General features: G+C 44.0%; 1 protein-coding gene across 1 annotated transcript; it reads right to left on the bottom strand.

The window, feature by feature from the left end:
• Positions 1–9,277: 9,277 nt before the first annotated feature.
• Positions 9,278–16,939, bottom strand: LOC144773534 (uncharacterized). The gene is made up of 4 exons (XM_078658617.1): positions 16,828–16,939; positions 11,055–11,188; positions 10,105–10,330; positions 9,278–9,579 (listed from the first exon to the last, which is right to left on the bottom strand). The coding sequence occupies exons 1-3, from the start codon at positions 16,901–16,903 to the stop codon at positions 10,145–10,147; spliced, it is 396 nt and encodes a 131-aa protein (XP_078514743.1). The 5' UTR covers positions 16,904–16,939; the 3' UTR covers positions 9,278–9,579; positions 10,105–10,144.
• Between the last annotated feature and the right edge of the window lie 575 nt (positions 16,940–17,514).

Here is a 17,514-nt window from a genome sequence, read left to right as displayed (position 1 = left end):
ATTTGCAAAACAAATCGGGAAATCAGCACTTTTGTATGAATGCAGCGATTTTTACAAAAGTGCACAAAATATGTGCAAAAATAAACTTCTGTTCACCCTCTATTTACTGCAGTGGTATTTACTTTTTGAATGCTGCCCCCCGCCCAGTAAAGAAATAAAATGCATCGGCCCCCCTCAGATTTTTCTTAATTATTCTATTTAACAAGCAATGTTTAAAAAAGTCTCGACTTATTTAAACACGACTTATTTAAACAAGACCCATATTTAAACATTGCAGTTAAATTGTGTTAACATTTTCCCCAGCTAGGATATAAATGACAAAAGAGCTAGGGATGGTCCATTACAGAGTGGCTTACTGCCGCTAATCTTCCCCCACTGCTTAAAACAAATCACTGCTATCAGCATAAAGCTTTTGAGTCCCAGTTCCAAAACCCCTGATTTACTGGCTCTCTGCTTCCACTGAGCCAGTGAAGGGAGGGTGAGCAACAGGCAAGCAGCAGAGGTGTTACATTTCTCTTAGCTTGCCTTTCAAATGCACCTCACCCCCTCCTGAATAATTAGCCTGCAGGCCACCTCACAGGTTTGTGTGCTGCAGGTCATTGAAAGGCTCTCCTGTCCCCCCACCATCCACTGCACTTATCTTCCTCTGCTTCCTATTGTCTCCTGTTAACCCCCCCAAGTCTCCTAGTTTGTTAGGTCGAGCCTAGCAGCAGCGCGCATGCATTGCTCACTCTGCGAGGCATGCTGTAGTAGGGTATGCTGTGGAAGCCTTGTTCACTCTCCGCCCATATTTGTCATTGGCTTTGTACCAGTGTCCTTCTTAAATGCTGGCTTCAGATTGGTAAATAGGCTTTTTTGTCCCTCCTCGGTATCGCCTTGTCTCCATTTGTTACCGCCCATAAGGACTGGACCTTTTACTGGTCATGCTACATGGTCTGCTTTATCAAGGCTAAGAGCACTACTTTGTTTATTTTTTTTTTTATTTGTAGCACGGTCCGCTTTCACTTTTGCGGCTACTCTTGTTTATTTAATTAATTTGCAGCACAGGCCGCTTTCACTTTTGCGGCTACGCTTGTTTATTTAATTAATTCGCAGCGCGGTCCGCTCACTTTAGCGATTGTGCTTGGTTATTTAATTAATTTACAGTTTTCTTCTGCATGAGGGGCACAGCCGGGGCTAGAGCCAGGCACGTCACGTGAGACTTGGTTGTGTTGTTGTGAAAGGCAGGCACTTTTACCTAAACAAGCATTTGCAATGCAATAGGTCACGCATTTACGCAAGTTTGAGCTATTGACATTGCAAATGACAATGCCTTTTATTTTTGTTTTTGTTTTTAAAACATAAATAAAAGGCATTGTCATTTACAATGCCAATAGCTTAGACTCACGTAAATGCGAAACCTATTGCATTGCAAATGCTTGTTTTTACATACCCTCAACCTTTTCTGCCACCACCTGCCCGGGCACCTCCCGCTGCCTCCCCCCCTGCTGCCCTGCACTCATAGGATTTCTGATTACAAAAAGAGCAGGTTTCACATTGTAATCTACTCTCTTTGACTTCAGACAACTTCCGATTCCAGGCGCTGTGCTGCTGGAGACTCTGCAACGTTACAGACTGTGACACAGCACAGTCTCCAGCAGTGACAGAGCACACGCCTTCAGTATTTTTGTGGTGGGCACATTTTTTGCCCACTGCAAAAATACTGCACATTTTTTGTTTTTTGGCCGCAAATGTAGCTTTTTTTGCTGCAAAATTTGCCACCCAAAGCCACAAAGTCCTGGGGGGTCTGCCTATGTATAATATCTCCGGCCATACAAAAGACATGCTGTAAAAAGAGCAGCTTTGGCACTATTGCAATGGTTTAATCAGGTCAAGAGCTTCAACTCCTCGTCAGGGGTCTTAACTGATATATAAATGCAAGATGATTCACTGCTATACAACAAAATGTCTTTCTGTCTGACTTTACACCCTTTCTATTTTTTGTGTGATATATCTTAGTTCAAGGAGGATCTGTAGCAAAGTAATACCCTTTGAACAGGCAGTGAATAAAATGAAGGGAAGACTCACAGCCAGATGCTAATACAGTCATTGAGAAAACTAAGGAACAGGATAACATGGTTGAACTTTGGCTGGCTTTAATTACTTGCAACAATCTAAATAGTCAGGACATATACCAAGCACTACAAAGGCATTGTAACGTTCGGAAGGAGACCATTGTGTTAAAATCACCTGAATGTCAAGCCACTCAATAATTAGAAGAGAAGATGTCCTCTACTAATAGAGATATGGTTTGTGTTGGACTTGGCCCTTTCTTCAGAGCCATCTCCAATCTTTTTCACTTTCGCTCTCCTGTTTTCTGAACCTGTTTTTGTTGACTTTTTTAACCTGCGCTAAAGTGTGTGTTCTTTCTCTTTAAACATGGTAAAATTGGCTTACACCAATTTTGCCACATTTAATTTACTTGTGAATCCCTGGTAAAATGGTACCTTTTTAGCTGTCATTTTAACCTGGCAAAATAAACCTTTTGCCAGGTGCACCTTAAGTGTTTAAATTATGCTTATCAATTTTTTGTGTTGTGTCCTTGAGCTGCATCTTGAGTCTGTTTTGGTTTGTGTGGGATTGTATGTTCCTGATCACCCAGTAGAGTTGGGTTTTAACAATTGTCTGTGGCAGTTGGAGACTCAGCTTTACTGGATGCATGCAGGACGTGGGCTCTCTTTATTCAAAATAAAATCTTCTTAAACTCACCTCTTTGGTGTACGGATCCCTCTTTACACCAGGCCTAAGCCTTCCCTTTTAACATCACCCCTCCTCAGTTAGGCCCTAAAAAGCCAATAGGACAGGGTGCAGTGTATTTAAAAAGTGGGACATGTGTTTTTAGCTTTTTACATGTCCTGGTAGTGACAAACTTTTAAATTCATTTTTCACCCCTGCAAGGCCCACCTCTCACATAGGATAACATTGGGTTACCTTATTACAATTAATAAGTGATAACTTTCAATTGGGAGCAAGTAGATATATCAAGGGTGGTGTCTAAAAATTGTAATTTAAAACCCTTTTTAATAGTGAGGTCTGATTTTAAGTCATAATTCTGAAAATGGAACTTTTAGAAATTTGCATTTTCTTGTTCTAACCATTTGGGGCCTGCAGTCTGTTTCATGGGCCACATGACTAGGTGTAGCTGGCAGTTGGTTTTTGTGTATTGCTCCCAGACAGTGAGACAAAAGGCGATAAAGCGTTGCTAGAATGGGCCATCTCTGACTTGATGGGGGGGGCTTTCACCTACCACACTTACGCATCACAAAGGCTCTGCCTGAGTAGACTCACAAAGGAGGTGACACTTTTTTGTGTGTTCCAGACAAGCTGGGGCTTTCACCTACCACACTTACGCATTACAAAGGCTCTGCCTGAGTAGACTCACAAAGGAGGTGACACTTTTTTGTGTGTTCCAGACAAGCTGGGGCCAGGACAGGGAGGCAGGAAATTCTAGACAGGGGGGGGGGGTGGTTGTTGGAAACCTCCAGAACCTCCTTTTTCTTCAAAGCTGGCACCAAGCATAAACATTGGACCCTCAGACCCAACTCTTCGGTATGCATCTTGACCTGTGGATATTACAGAAGAAGGACTGATGTGCTACTTTGCTGCCAGAGGGACTGCTACCCTGCTGCTCTGCTACCCTGCTGCCCTGCTTGCTGAAAAGTAAGACTGGACCTGAACCCTCCATCCCAGGCTGAAATTACCCTAAGAGTTGGCTAACTGACTTCCTGTTCTGAGGTACAGGGACATAACAAGCTCCAGAGGCTCCCTGCATCTTCCCAGCTAATTTAATGCCTGGACCTGCAATTGGAACTGCAACTGAACCTGCCTGAGCCCTGTTGGCCTCTGCCTGAGTGAATTCCTGATCCCCAAAAGGTATCTTTAGGACCCTTGGGGCATATTATCAAGGGCTGGCGATAACATTATCGCCGCTTTAGCGTCCGTTTTCGGGCAAAATGCGGCGATAATGTTACTGCTTTATTAACAAGGACACGCTAGTGCATTTCCTTGCCTTAGCGCCCGGTTTCTCGCTGCCACGCTTTGCATCGCTAATGAGATGCAAGGTAGGCGTGCCTTGTAAAACATCAGTGTAAAATATCGCTAACGGGGCTTCGCGATATTTTCAACGAGGCCCCGTCCAGTGTTGCACTAATCTATTTTGTGTTAACTCGGCCTTAACGCAGGAATTTAACGTCTGTTAAATTCCTGACTTAGGCATACATAACATGGGAGGTGGATTGTGGGGCTAAGACCACAGGGCCCTATCATCAACCATTTCACCGTTTTCCATGGAACATCGCTGGAAAACCAGTGTTGTTCCATAGAAAACGGCGATATCCCCGCTATCGCTGGAATTTTTATCACCTCTGTGATACACTTTGTTAATAACGTGCTAACCGGGTGATAAATTCCAGCGATAAACATCGATAAATAAAAAAGCATTAAGCGCGCTTTGCGATATTTATCGCCGTCTATTGATAATATGCTCCTTGGTGCCTTGGTGTGGCATCAGTGAGCTCCGTCTCAAAGAAAAAGGGAAAGCTTGAATTTTTGTGAACTTGTGTGACTGCAAACAAAGGCAGTTCACGGCAAAATGTTGCCGTCTGCCAATGTGAAGTTACAGTGAACCCGACTCTTTGCACCAAAGCGACCGCCAATGACAACCTGCAACGTGAGATTTTCACTTCGCAATACAACATCAACAGCCTATGGTGACCGCCAAAGCGAATCTCCAGTAACAACTGTTCATGATACCTGACAGTATCTTTGTGATACAGCAATGACCTTCCACAATGCCTGGCCGGCACTTCGCGCTGCATTTGTGAACATCCATAATACTCTCCCTACCCATCGCAGCCCCTTCCAAAGCAAATGGAACAATGCGTGCTGGACTTTTGAAGGTAAGTCTTTCAGCAGGACTAACCTCATCCCTGTATCCGGCCTGCACTCCATCATGATCGGACTGAACTTGTGACTTTCACCCAGTCTCTTTTTTAATTTTTTTTTATTTCAGTAATTTTTTATTGAAGAAAGAAATTTATATGTACAAGGCACAGCGTACAGGGGTACAGTTATCAAAGCCCCCGGGGGGGGATGTCTGGCCTAGCGAATTACAACAAGAACTCGTGGGCCGGTTAGGTTACATGCGGCCTTTTCTGTAAACATGGCGGCTGCTTTCTGTGTCCCCCTCGACGGTGAGAAAGGAAAGATAGAAAGGAGGAAGAAGAGGGTCTTGTGCTGGGACGGTCACACTATTTGCATGAGTTTCGGGTCGGTTGATCAGGTCTAGGTCTTTTCCGCCTGCTGCTCGGGAGGGTGTGGTTGGCCTCGTGCTTGCCCTTCTAGGGTGGTTTGTGTGAGGACAGGTAGTTGTCTAGCTTGAGCCACATTTCGCTCTTTGTGTGCGTTCTGGGCAAATGGTTGGACGTTATCGTGTCAGCTCCTCGCAGGAAGGTCACCCAATTAAACCAGGCTTTGAAAGAGGCTTTCCCTGTGTCTTTCCAGTTGTTCAGGACCGTCTTGACCGCCGCAGTGAGTAGGAGGTCTATGAGGTCCCTGTCTTCTCTAGTCTGGATTGTTGGTGTCATGAAGGCCGTGGCTAGGCTGTGGAAGTCTAGTTGTAAGGGGATGTCTAGAGTCCTGTTTATGAAGTCACTTATTCTGTTCCAGAATAGCTTAACTCGGGGGCAGTGGAATATTAGGTGGGCTAGGTCTCCTTTCTGTTTATTACAGTTCCAGCATGTGTCGCTTTCCCTTACTCCTATTGCCGCCAGTCGTGAGGGGTCCAGTATGCTTTATGTATGAGCCAGAATTTGGTTTGTGCTAGGGTGGTAGTTACTTTTTTACGTGTTGTTGAGGTCCATAGGTTGGATCTCTCCCTCTCCGTTAGGCACCTATCTAGGAGGGATTCCCAGTACTCTATTGCTTTATCATTTATTTTGGACGTTCCTGGGCTCAGTAGCTTGTAGAGGTGAGAGGTTTGGTGTCCTACTTTGTTTATATTGGCGGCATATTGTAATATTGACGGGGTCAGTTTGTTAAGTTCTGCCTTGGTGATTGCCACTTTGATCTTGAGGAAGTTATATATAGGGCTCCCGGTTTTCCGTTTTTACGGATAAATACATATAAATACAGACGGAAATCTATATTTCCTTTGTCTGTATTTATATATATAAACGGCAAAACACTGGCAAATGTTGCCGCGCTGCCGCTGCCTGCATTCATTTTTAAATCCCTTCAAATCAGTCTTTTGGCGCCCTCGTGTGGACAAATCGGCACATTGGCACAGGGTCTTTAAAGGGCAGCCGTTCACCTGAGCCAATCCTCGTGGGAATAAAGCCTATGTGTGTGGGCGTGACAACACCTACGGCCTCGGTAAGAGGCTTTCCCCTGCCCCCCCATGCCCCAGCATCAGCAGAGATCGTCTTCCGTTATCATGAGGGAGAGGTGGGGACTTTTATTTATTTTGAAATCCCTGTTTGTGCTGAATGCCACAGGGTGCCTTAGTTTATCGCGGTGGTGGAGGGACAGGACCCGCGCGCCATTACACGATTGATGGCCTACTTAGCATTACCATGCTAAGTTGGCCATCAATCGTGGAATGGCGCGCGGGCCCTGTCCCTCCACCACCGCGATAAACTAAGGCACCCTGTGGCAATGAGCACACACAACAGACGGAGCATTGTGGCTATGCAGATCGCACAATTGTCTGGGGCTGGGGGGGGGGGGGGACGACAAAGAGCAATCCATGTGTGTGTTCACTTGATTTTGTCAAAGCAGTTTCATATGCGCGATATTTACTCGGACTGAGCACACGAGTCACCGCAAAGGTACAAACCGAAAGATGGCAAGATCATAGATGTGCACTAATTGTATTCTTGCAATAGCGTGGGGGCCTTGGATAAATGAAACTTAGCAGCGCTGGCGATGTTTGCCTTCTTGTGTGCACATGCCACAGGGTGCCTTAATTTATCGCGGTGGTGGAGGGAAAGGCCCGCCGAGGCGCCATTCCACGATTGATGGCCTATTTAGGATTAACCTCATGCTAAGTAGGCCATCAATCGTGGAATGGCGCGGGCCCTGTCCCTCCACCACCGCGATAAAGTAAGGCACCCTGTGGAATTCAGCACACGCACAACAAAAAGACAGCTGGGGTGACAGAAAGAGCAGCTGAAATTATTAGCCTGATAATTCGGTCATAACATTCTTACAAGATGACGTCAGCAGCACTGGCGATGTTTGCCTTCTTGTGTGTACAATGCAATTGCTTTTTTGTGAATCGACTGTATAGTTAAGTGTTTGAACATGTGCTCAATCCTCACCCTTCAGCAGGTCTCGCATTCATACTGTGTTTGTCACTGTGAATTGATTGATGGAGATAGGCCCCCTTCGAATGGCGCGATTAGAACGTAATTGCAGTTTTCATGCTGCAGTATGTCACATACCGGCCCCCTAATAGAGCCTCATTGAAACAATTTTCTTTTACTGGGGGCTGCTGAAGCGATCCCACGCTCGCCTGTAATGACCTGCCCTCCGCCCAGAGTGCCAATGCCACAAGAAAGGAAGAGCTAAGGAAGGGACCCTAGTCAAAAAGGAAGATCATCCTGGAGTGATTCTGTCGTCATTCGATGACTTCAGCCAGCTATTCCTGGGGACGTCATCCCAAGCCATCCTGAAGTCTGCCCACAGGGCCGATTATTTAAATGGGATGACTCTTACTGTAATCACAAAAACTACGCTAGGATGGTGTTCTGATGACTTCCACTGGCAGGGAGTGATTACCTTTTACAACTCCACGAATACTAATTGACAACATCAGGATGAGTGATAATGACTCCAGGATGGGCTCTAGACAATTTAAGGATGACCGTCAATTATTCCAGGATGATCCTATAACCGCTCCAGGATGAAAGTGGATTACACTGGAATGATCCCATGGCAATTTCTGGATGGGTGTGGATTATCCTATGACAGCTTCAGGATGGCTATTGATTACATCAGAATGGCCCCATTATATTTTCAGTGTTGATTACGCTAGGATGATTTAATGCCAACGCAAAAATGAGCATGGATTACTTTAAATACTCTTGGAATATTTTAAACCAACTGAAGGCTAAGAGTGGATTACTCCCAGATCTAATTAATAATTTAGAATCATTAATAAATCATTACAGTTGAGTTACACCTTGACAATTCCATGTTAGGACCATGTTACCCGACTGCCAGTATTCCCTGCTAGTTTAGGACTATGGATTTGCTGGTAGGAAAACATTTTGCAGACCACCTGTTAGATGTACTTTCCTGTAAAAAAAAAAACAGGCCACTTTGATGTGATATGCCTTTTTTACACAATACCAAGAATAGTTTGAAATGCCACAAGTTATAAAGTAAGGCACGGATTTATAAAACTGTCACTGAACGCAGTGCAGCACCCTAATTGGCTGTGTTGCATAACAGGGAGAGAGCAGGGAAGTGGCATGTCTATCCCTCTCTCTAACACCACTGCACTAGAATGCAATGTTGTCTGAGAGTCTAGCCTGGGTTTTGTACTGAAGGGTACCGTTCTGGTACCCCAAAAATACTATGTCTAGACAAACGTGGAACCTTTCCCATTTTTGATGAGTGTTGTTCCAAATACCAATTTGCTTCGATTTGTAAATCCTGAAAAGGATTTTGATTCAGGTCTGCATTATAAAACAAGCAAACCAAACACAAAACTTCTCTAAACCTGGTCCTAATTAACAGATAATTTTCTCCTGCTTTGGAAAGATTACTTTTTAATTCTACAGTGAGAGGTAGATACATGTTTAAAATAAATCTGAAAAATGCAATTTTAGCTGGGTTTCTGCTGCAGAAATACCACAAGCACCTTCATACAAAAGTAGAGGTCTGCAAGAATGTTATACTTTGCATTCAGATAAGAGTTACAACCAATAGCGGCTTACATAGGGCGGTGGCACGGGCGGAGAGGGGCAGGGTAGCAAACACGGACATACAACAGAATGAAGGAAAGTAATTACATTCCTCCGTTCCGCGTATGTCCATGTTTGCTACCCTTCCCCTCCCCACAGCACGCCCTATACGAGCCGCTACTGTTTACGCGTGCTGCTACTCCCATACTCCTGACTCACTGGGACTTGCCTTATTTTGAGGTACAGAGCATTATCTGAAGCTGTTTGACATGGTGACCAGTGGCAAAAGACTAAACCAAACAGTGATGAAATGAAAAATGTTCAAAAGGTATGTGTCAACAAGTAATTTTATTTATCGCAAGCACATATTTAGCCCCATGGGGGCCAGGATACCGAACAAGAGGAAAAATCCAGAAAATAGTCCAGGAAAAAAAGGAGGGAATAAAGGCCAGGCTACTGCAACCAGAACAAATTGCTTAACGGAAACCAGCAACTTAGTCGTTTGATGCTAGATTCTGAGTTTTCTTTGATCCTCTCCAAGCATTGCAAATCTTTATCGCAAGCTTCCTTCTCATACTTCTGTAGTCCAGTGATGGCCAGCCGTTGGTACTGCACACAGACTTCATAAACTCTGGAAAAATAAAATAACATACATCAGTATCATGTTACCACAACTATTTTTAGATTTTAATAGGGCTGAGCTTCCTTTAAAAAGTTTGTTCCATTATTTCATATAGAGTGCCAGATGAGATATTGTTAGGGTTACAAGGGTTCATAAGTCTAACATTAAGGGCACTTGGTCAAAGAGGCACATGTGGCTAAATAAAAGCTGCAAGCACAGTATTTTATAAGTTCAGTTTGCCATCACTCATTCATCCAGTTTGAGCCCCTCACCTGGACCACAGATTTAGAAATAAAATCACAACTCACGGCTTTGTGCCAGATTTGAAGCACAAACTCAGCACAAATTGTTAATAATTACAAGCCCCCATTGCTCTTCTTGCTCTTTTGCAGACATCTGTTGAGTAATGATGGAGTCATCTTACCATTATATGATACCAGACCACACATGCAAACCTTTAACACCATGTATAGTAATGAATTTTCGCAATCCAAGATTGAATGAATGTTACTTTGAACATTTGTAATATCTTACCAAATAATGCATCGACCTTCTCCTCATCAAGGACAGCTGTTCAAGCACGAGCCTCCGTTAAACCTTTTGCAGAAAGTATTTCGCTGATACCATTGAGAAGAAAACCTGCACTGTCCTGAGCTGCCTTGGCTTCCTCCAAGAGCCTGTGCAATTTCCGCTTTGGAACGAGAATATCTTTGAACCGTGAAGGATCATTTGAGTCCTTCACCAACTGCTGCATATCAGTCTGCAAAATAACACAACTATTAACTATTTGCCATCATGTTAGGTTACATATTAAAAAATATATATAGGAAGAGTGTTTTTTTGAGTTGGCATCTATACATGGCTAACAATGTAATATTTGCTAGGTTCCCTCCAACAGTATAAAGCAGCCATATTTAAAAACATTGAATGCAGAAAGATTTCAAAGTGCCAGAATAGCTTGCAATTATCTCTTGAAAAATATCCTGAATCATTAGACACTGTTTCTTCACTAAAAAAAGCAAGAGAAAAAATATATATTAACATATAAACTTCAAAACAGATAAGAACACATTGACCACTTGCAATATATCTTCACACACTAGCCATAATATATAAAGAGGTATTGATAATAAAGGACAAATGTACAATCTATCCATAACAAAGTAAGTTTTCCTTAATAGACAGTATACATTGTAAGCCTGAACTTGAACCTCCTGAAAAAAGTTGCCTTAATAAAATGGTTTATCCAAAAATGGCTGCCTTATAGTAGTACCACGAGCTAAACGTTTCAGCCCTTTTCATAAGTGTTACATTTGTCTCTGGAGAGCAATCCAAGGCATATGTGAGGATATGCATGTTCATTTTTACTGTCCATTATTGGATTAATTCATCACAAATCTAGGTTTTTACTGAAACAGGTTGGTAATTTGTACCATTATCCTGCAGTTGCAAACTTATTATAAAGGTTTACTTATTGTGCTTACCAGATGATTGGGACCGAAACGTAGCTTTAAAATCTCTCTCTCTTCGGTGATTGTCCGACCAGCTTCATCTAGATTTTCGACCAGCCATTTACAAAGAACTTCCACAGGATTGTCCAAAAGCAGGAAGTCACCATCTTTTCAAACACACACAGAATGATCGCAAATGAAAAACAGGACGATGAATGAAACCATGCTTATGTCCTGCTAGATATAAAAATCAGGAATTAGTTTGTGTGGTTTAAGTTTCAGAGGTAAAATACAAAGCATATCAAAGTGATTTACAGATTTGTGTCCCATTGCATCCTTCTGCACCGCCTGGAGGACATTGGCATCTGTGGCTCTGCTCTGCAGTGGTTCCGTTCCTTCCTTAGCGATCGCTCCTTCTGCGTTGCCACCCCTCCTTTTCAGTCCAAATTCCATCAGCTGGACCTGGGGGTCCTTCAGGGCTCCTCGCTGAGTCCCACGCTTTTCAACTTGTACGTGCGGCCGCTGGCTGATGTCCCCAGGCAATGGGACCTAACCATGGTCTCGTATGCCGACGACACGCAGCTAGCGGTCACGATCAGTGGGGATGCCGAACAGGATGCCCCCAGGTTTCAAATTTTTTGATGCCCCGACGAGACAGCTGGTTATCCAAGCGACGATTATCTCCCGGCTGGACTATGCCAGCTTGCTCCTGCTGGGAGTTAACCAATCTGAGATCGTTCGCTTGCAGCGAGTACAGAATGCTGCTGCGAGAGCAGTGGTGGGTCTGCCGAGGTCCTGTCCCACTTCCAATACCCTGCGGTCCCTACACTGGTTACCGATTAAAAGTCGAATCCACTTTAAGGCCCTTAGCCTTGCTTTTAAAATCTTAAAAGGATCGGCACCCGAGATCCTCAATAATCTTTTATCCGCCTATGTCCCGACTCGCTCTCTTAGATCTCTTGGGCAATCTCTTGCGGTTATCCCGCGTTTCAGGCTTAGCCGGATGGGCGGTCGTTCTTTTCGTGTGAGAGCTGCGGCTCTCTGGAACTCCCTCCCTTTGGAAATCCGCCTGCTAGAGGATCGATTAGCATTCCGTAGGGCCGTGAAAACTTACTTGTTTTAATTTCTTCACACGGAGTTTGTACTTCTCTGTTTCCTTTTGCGTTGTGTTATGTTCACCTTTTACTTGCGCCAGGACGCTCCTTAGCTGGAGCATCTGTGCGCAAAATAAATGATAATAACATAACATAACAAATAATAACAATTGGAGAAAAGCACCTCAAAAAGTACACTGACCTGGTGCAATTTCTATCTAATATGCCTAGATTTTGGACTACAAAGAAGTGTTAGGGCATGCACTGAAGGCCATTGAGGAAATTACCTAATAATCAACTTTATTTTTGGAGAGCCAGAGTGTATGCTTAGGTCTTGCTGCTCAGGAAAGCAAAGTAGAGGCATTATGAGAGAAATAGAAGAACTATCAATAAGTAAACTTTCACACTGGGGTTTGTGACAGGAAATCAAGTTACCTATCCCCACAGATGCATAGAGAGTCAGATGCCTGCTACTGATGGAGCGAGGTGGCAAACGCAAAATTTTGTGCACCCCTCTTGAAGTCAATGTCCCATAACGATAACATTTACTAAAGGTGTTTTGTGAAATTAATCAACCATAGAATAAGATGCACACATTTTATTATACACGGGAGTACTAATTTTGCTTGCATGTTGCCATATAATTAATATGTGTTAGTGTGTTGCGAATTAATGAGCAGCTTAAATATAAACAAATGCAGACTAAATATGCTTATTGTACACGTTTTTGTGCTAAGAAGTGGCCGATTATGTAAGTATAAAACGCATGTGTGGCTTATTTGCTAGGTAACAACTAATGAGAAACTTTAGTATGGTGGGAGGTAAACAGAATGGGTTTAAATTCAATAATTAACATGAATTTGTGTTTGTTTCTATGATAGTTCCAAAAGTGGCTTCTGAGGCCTAGATAAAAAAAATGGACGCTCAGGTAAACAGTGAGCAAGACCTGGACAGCGCAGGCGCGCCAAAACCTGCAAGTCAGAATGAACTGCCTGTGCTCGAGGAGGTTCAAGGCTGCTGTGGCCCGGAACCTAGGATGGGTGCCAAACATGCACGCTTGAATGTTGTGATCGTGGGAATGGGAGGCGATGTTTCAACTTAAAGAAATAGCTAAGCTATGGACTGTCCTAAAACAAAGACCCTTTATTTTTCTCCTGAACCAACGAGAAAATGATGTTGTAATGGTGAGATGATGCTCACCCACCCTGAATTTGTTTAATCAGAGTTTGAATAAGTAGTGATAGTTACTTTTTGGATAGATTAAGTTAGGGAATTAAGGTATAAAAACCCCTGGTTTTGTCTAGAAGGGGTCGCTTTTAGAATTTCTACTGGAAGTGCTGCCCGACTGATGACCGATTCCTGGATGTAAGACTCTTATGATTTATTTGTTTGCTTTGCAGGATTGAAGGATAAGATGAGGGTGCTAGTTAGGGATGTTAGGAGAGAATGAATTTGGAATTCCGTTCTTTGCTAAACTTTAACTGATTTCTAAAATAAGCGATTTTTCCTGAGCTCTAAACAAAATGATCATTTTTTAAATAAACAGAGCGAAGGAGAGAGGGAGAGAGAGAGCGAGCGAAGGAGAGAGAGAGAGAGGGAGAGAGCGAAGGAGAGAGAGCGAGCGAAGGAGAGAGAGAGAGCGAGCGGAGAGAGAGAGCGAGAGAAGGAGAGAGAGAGAGCGAGCGAAGGAGAGAGAGAGAGCGCGAGCGAAGGAGAGAGAGAACGCGAGCGAAGGAGAGAGAGAGCGCGAGCGAAGGAGAGAGAGAGCGCGAGCGAAGGAGAGAGAGAGCGCGAGCGAAGGAGAGAGAGAGCGCGAGCGAAGGAGAGAGAGAGAGCGCGAGCGAAGGAGAGAGAGAGAGCGAGCGAAGGAGAGAGAGAGAGCGAGCGAAGGAGAGAGAGAGAGCGAGCGAAGGAGAGAGAGAGAGCGAGCGAAGGAGAGAGCGAAGGAGGGGGCGAAGGAGAGAGGGGCAAAGGAGAGAGGGGAGGGAAGGAGAGAGGGGAGGGAAGGAGAGAGGGGAGGGAAGGAGAGAGCGCAGGGAAGGAGAGAGCGCAGGGAAGCGGCTGACTTGAAGAGGACCTGGCGGTTGCCCCGCAAGTTGTGGTGGTCATAGACACAGGGGATGAGTGCAGACCTTCCATCCTGCTTAACTTAAAATAACTTTTCTCTCTGTCACAGTAGGCTTCTTTGACTTCATGAAAGATGCTCAGCTAAGAAAAAAAAGTGAACTGGAGAATATTTGTAATGTCCTAAAACCCCTTCTTCACAAAAAGGGTTTTTCACATAGGTTCGTTGTAAAGAGTGTTGGGGCTTGAGGAAGCTTCTATTCACACAATTTTCCAGAGTCACTGCACTTCTGGACCCATAAGAGGCTAAGGGACTTCCTTTTCCATTGAGATGAACATTAACGAGGCACAACCTCAAGTGACAGAGGATGCATTAAAGATGTTGATGTGATGGGTAAATTATGTGTGGTAGTGGGCAGACGTGGTCATCTTTGGGGGCATTTTGCACTTTGTTATCAAATGGAAAGTCATCCAGCAAGCATAAATGAGTGACTGTGGCAAGTAGGGGTGAAAAATCAACTTGTGAGAAAAAGCCTGCATCGGAAAAAGGGAAAAGCAGACTTATTTGTGCCTTGGCACCATGCTGCTCAGTGAGCAGCGCTGTAATGACACAAGGGGTGCTTTTCTCCTTCTGATGCACACGGCTTTGTTATTGGGATGTGGATTCATGATATGGCAATGCCCTGGATCAAGGAGGGTGTAAAATTAACAGTTGAAATGACACACTAAGGTGAAGTTACATAATGACTGTTCTCTGCCTACAAGCGCAGACTTCCACCTAATATAAACATCTGCAGTGCTATAAATGAGTCATTTAAAATATAACATGAGACATCCCTTACCTTTCCTGCCACGAAGAAGTTTAAATGAAGGAATAATGTTTGTATATAGTGTGGAGCAGTAGCGTAATGAAACTTGGTGAGATCCCTGCAGATCACATAGAGAGGCTGCCCTCCAGACTTTCTCAGGAGCTCTGAGGCCACGTTACTGTGCTGAGCGGCTCCCTGGAGTTCGGGACCCCCTGTACTCCAGAGGCCTTTGTTATGCCACTGGTGTAGTGTCTTTCGAAATCTGGAAACTGCATCAAATCATGTAGCTAGTTACAACCTACGACAGAGATGGCGGCAAAGGCTTTTTTTCTCTTACAGGTTACATTGTATCTCATGAATGCATAAGACCATGATATACATATATGGCCTCGTCAATATTAATGAGGGAAGAGCCAATTTTAAGCTGCTCCAGTACTCTTCTGTTGGCTGGAAGGCACATGAGAACTTTTTATAATGCTCGTGAAATTTCGTGCTATATGACATTTGCAAAATTCTATCAATTTTTGTGGCTACAAAATCTCGCAGTTTATACTGACTGAAGCAGAAAACTTATCGTAGGAGACATTTTCTTGTGTGCAGCTTGAGTGTATCTCGTGACTTTTGAACGTGAGCTATGCCCACCCACACATTCAATTTTCATGCAAGATACCAACATAAGTGGATTTCATTAAATTTCATATAATTTTAACTAATTTTAAGAAGGCATACATTTTCACGTTTACATAGGCCTTATTCTAGAGACTTGGCGAAAGCCAGATAACGGAAGTACGTGGCAGCAGTTCCTGAATTTAGTGCCGAGAACTGACTAGCATCTTTGGCAGGAGGAAAGTCTTTTGTCAACCGCAGTGGCTGTACCCTAGGAAATATTCACTTTTGAACCGCGACTTCACCTGCTAAAAGGTGCTCATTTGTTTTAACTTGTGTTATTATCAATATTATCACACACTCTAATACCACAAGTCGTGTTTCTACTACATCTCTATTTATACCGCTTTGGCCAGAGTCTGTCCTTTGCAGTTTTAGAGGGAACTGTCCCAGATTATCACAAGACCTTATGCTGTACTTCGTGTCCCTATCTCTCTTGAAGAATCTCAAGTGCTTGTGACACGGATACATTTCAGATGAAATGCAGAATGTCACATGCTTTAGAAGAAATCATCTCAACATTGTACCCAGCGTTAATTTCCGAACTAACACTAGGCAAAAACTTTAGCTACCTAATACACGGGCAGTAATTTATTGTTCCTTAAGGCGAAGAACTTGCTGTATAACATTTTTTAGGCTTTTTGCAATTTTCCACAATTTACACAGGCACGCACTACCACACATACACAAAATACACATGCTCAAACACAAAAGGTGCACAAACAAGCAGGCATGCTGATACAGACAAACATCAAACACACACGCAATCACGCACGCACACACCTTGCAACGCAGGCATTCATTACACTAACACGAAGCACACACCTTAGTATTCCGCCCGGTCACCGGTCAGGTGTACACCCTCGGCTCGGCTTGAAAAAGTGTGCAGCCAACGCATCGGGTGCCACATCAACCAAAGAAATTGTCTTGTTTTCTTTATCTGCTAGAACCTGCGTCTGGCCCACTTAATGAAAACTTGTGCTTTCCGAAAAATGAGGAAGCTCGTCTGGGACGGAAACTGAGCAGCTGGGACCGAGAGCGGAGGACTGCTGCTCTTTTTTTAAGGAAGGCAGCTGCGCTAGAATCGGGGGGCCGACCCAGGATATGGGCGCGTGCAGATCCGTGGAACTTGCCCCGATGGACTAACATCTACCTAGCAGCTGCAGCACTTACCGGAGTATACACGCTGGAATCGATGAACGTGTGATGCTTTGGAAGTGGAGTTGGAAAAATAAAAAGACCGATCCATCGTCCATTATGGCCATTGCACTCACGGTATTCCTTCTTGCCGCAGACCAATGACGTCACATCCGGCGCTTCCGGATGTGCGTAGGCTTTTGCAAGAGGAATCCACCGGCTTCAGGATATGCAAGAGTGATAGAGAGCTGCTCCATTGGCATGGTGTTCGAGGCAACTGTGATTTTTACAAATGTATTTTAGTATTGTGATGGAGTGAATTCGGCAGTCCCAAGGACTTCTACAAAGCTTGTTTTCCTTTGCAAGTCCATTCCTCTTTAGGGCCATGAGCAGGTCTGTCCGCAGTTGTTTAATAAGTCTAACAATCGGATTCCATGGAAATACTCTATGAAGGCAGTATGAAGGAAGTGCATCCTGGGGGTACAGAAAGTATCATTTGCAATCACAGCAGCGCCTCCCGGCATTCCGCATTCATAAACAGTTTGGGGGTTTGTAGGGCTTTTGGATTTTAGGGTGTACAGGGTCATTTTAGGGTTGAGGGTGGGTTTGTGTTTTGGGGGGCCAGGTGTAATTTAAGGGTTTAGAGCATGTTTGGGTTTTGGGGGGCCAGGGTTAATTTTAGGGTTTAGGGTATTTTGGGGTTTTAGGGTACAAAGGTTAATA

This window comes from Lissotriton helveticus, chromosome 1_1 (genome assembly GCF_964261635.1).
Source record: "Lissotriton helveticus chromosome 1_1, aLisHel1.1, whole genome shotgun sequence".
Taxonomy (NCBI): domain Eukaryota; kingdom Metazoa; phylum Chordata; class Amphibia; order Caudata; family Salamandridae; genus Lissotriton; species Lissotriton helveticus.
This window is presented reverse-complemented; position numbering and strand designations above follow the sequence as displayed.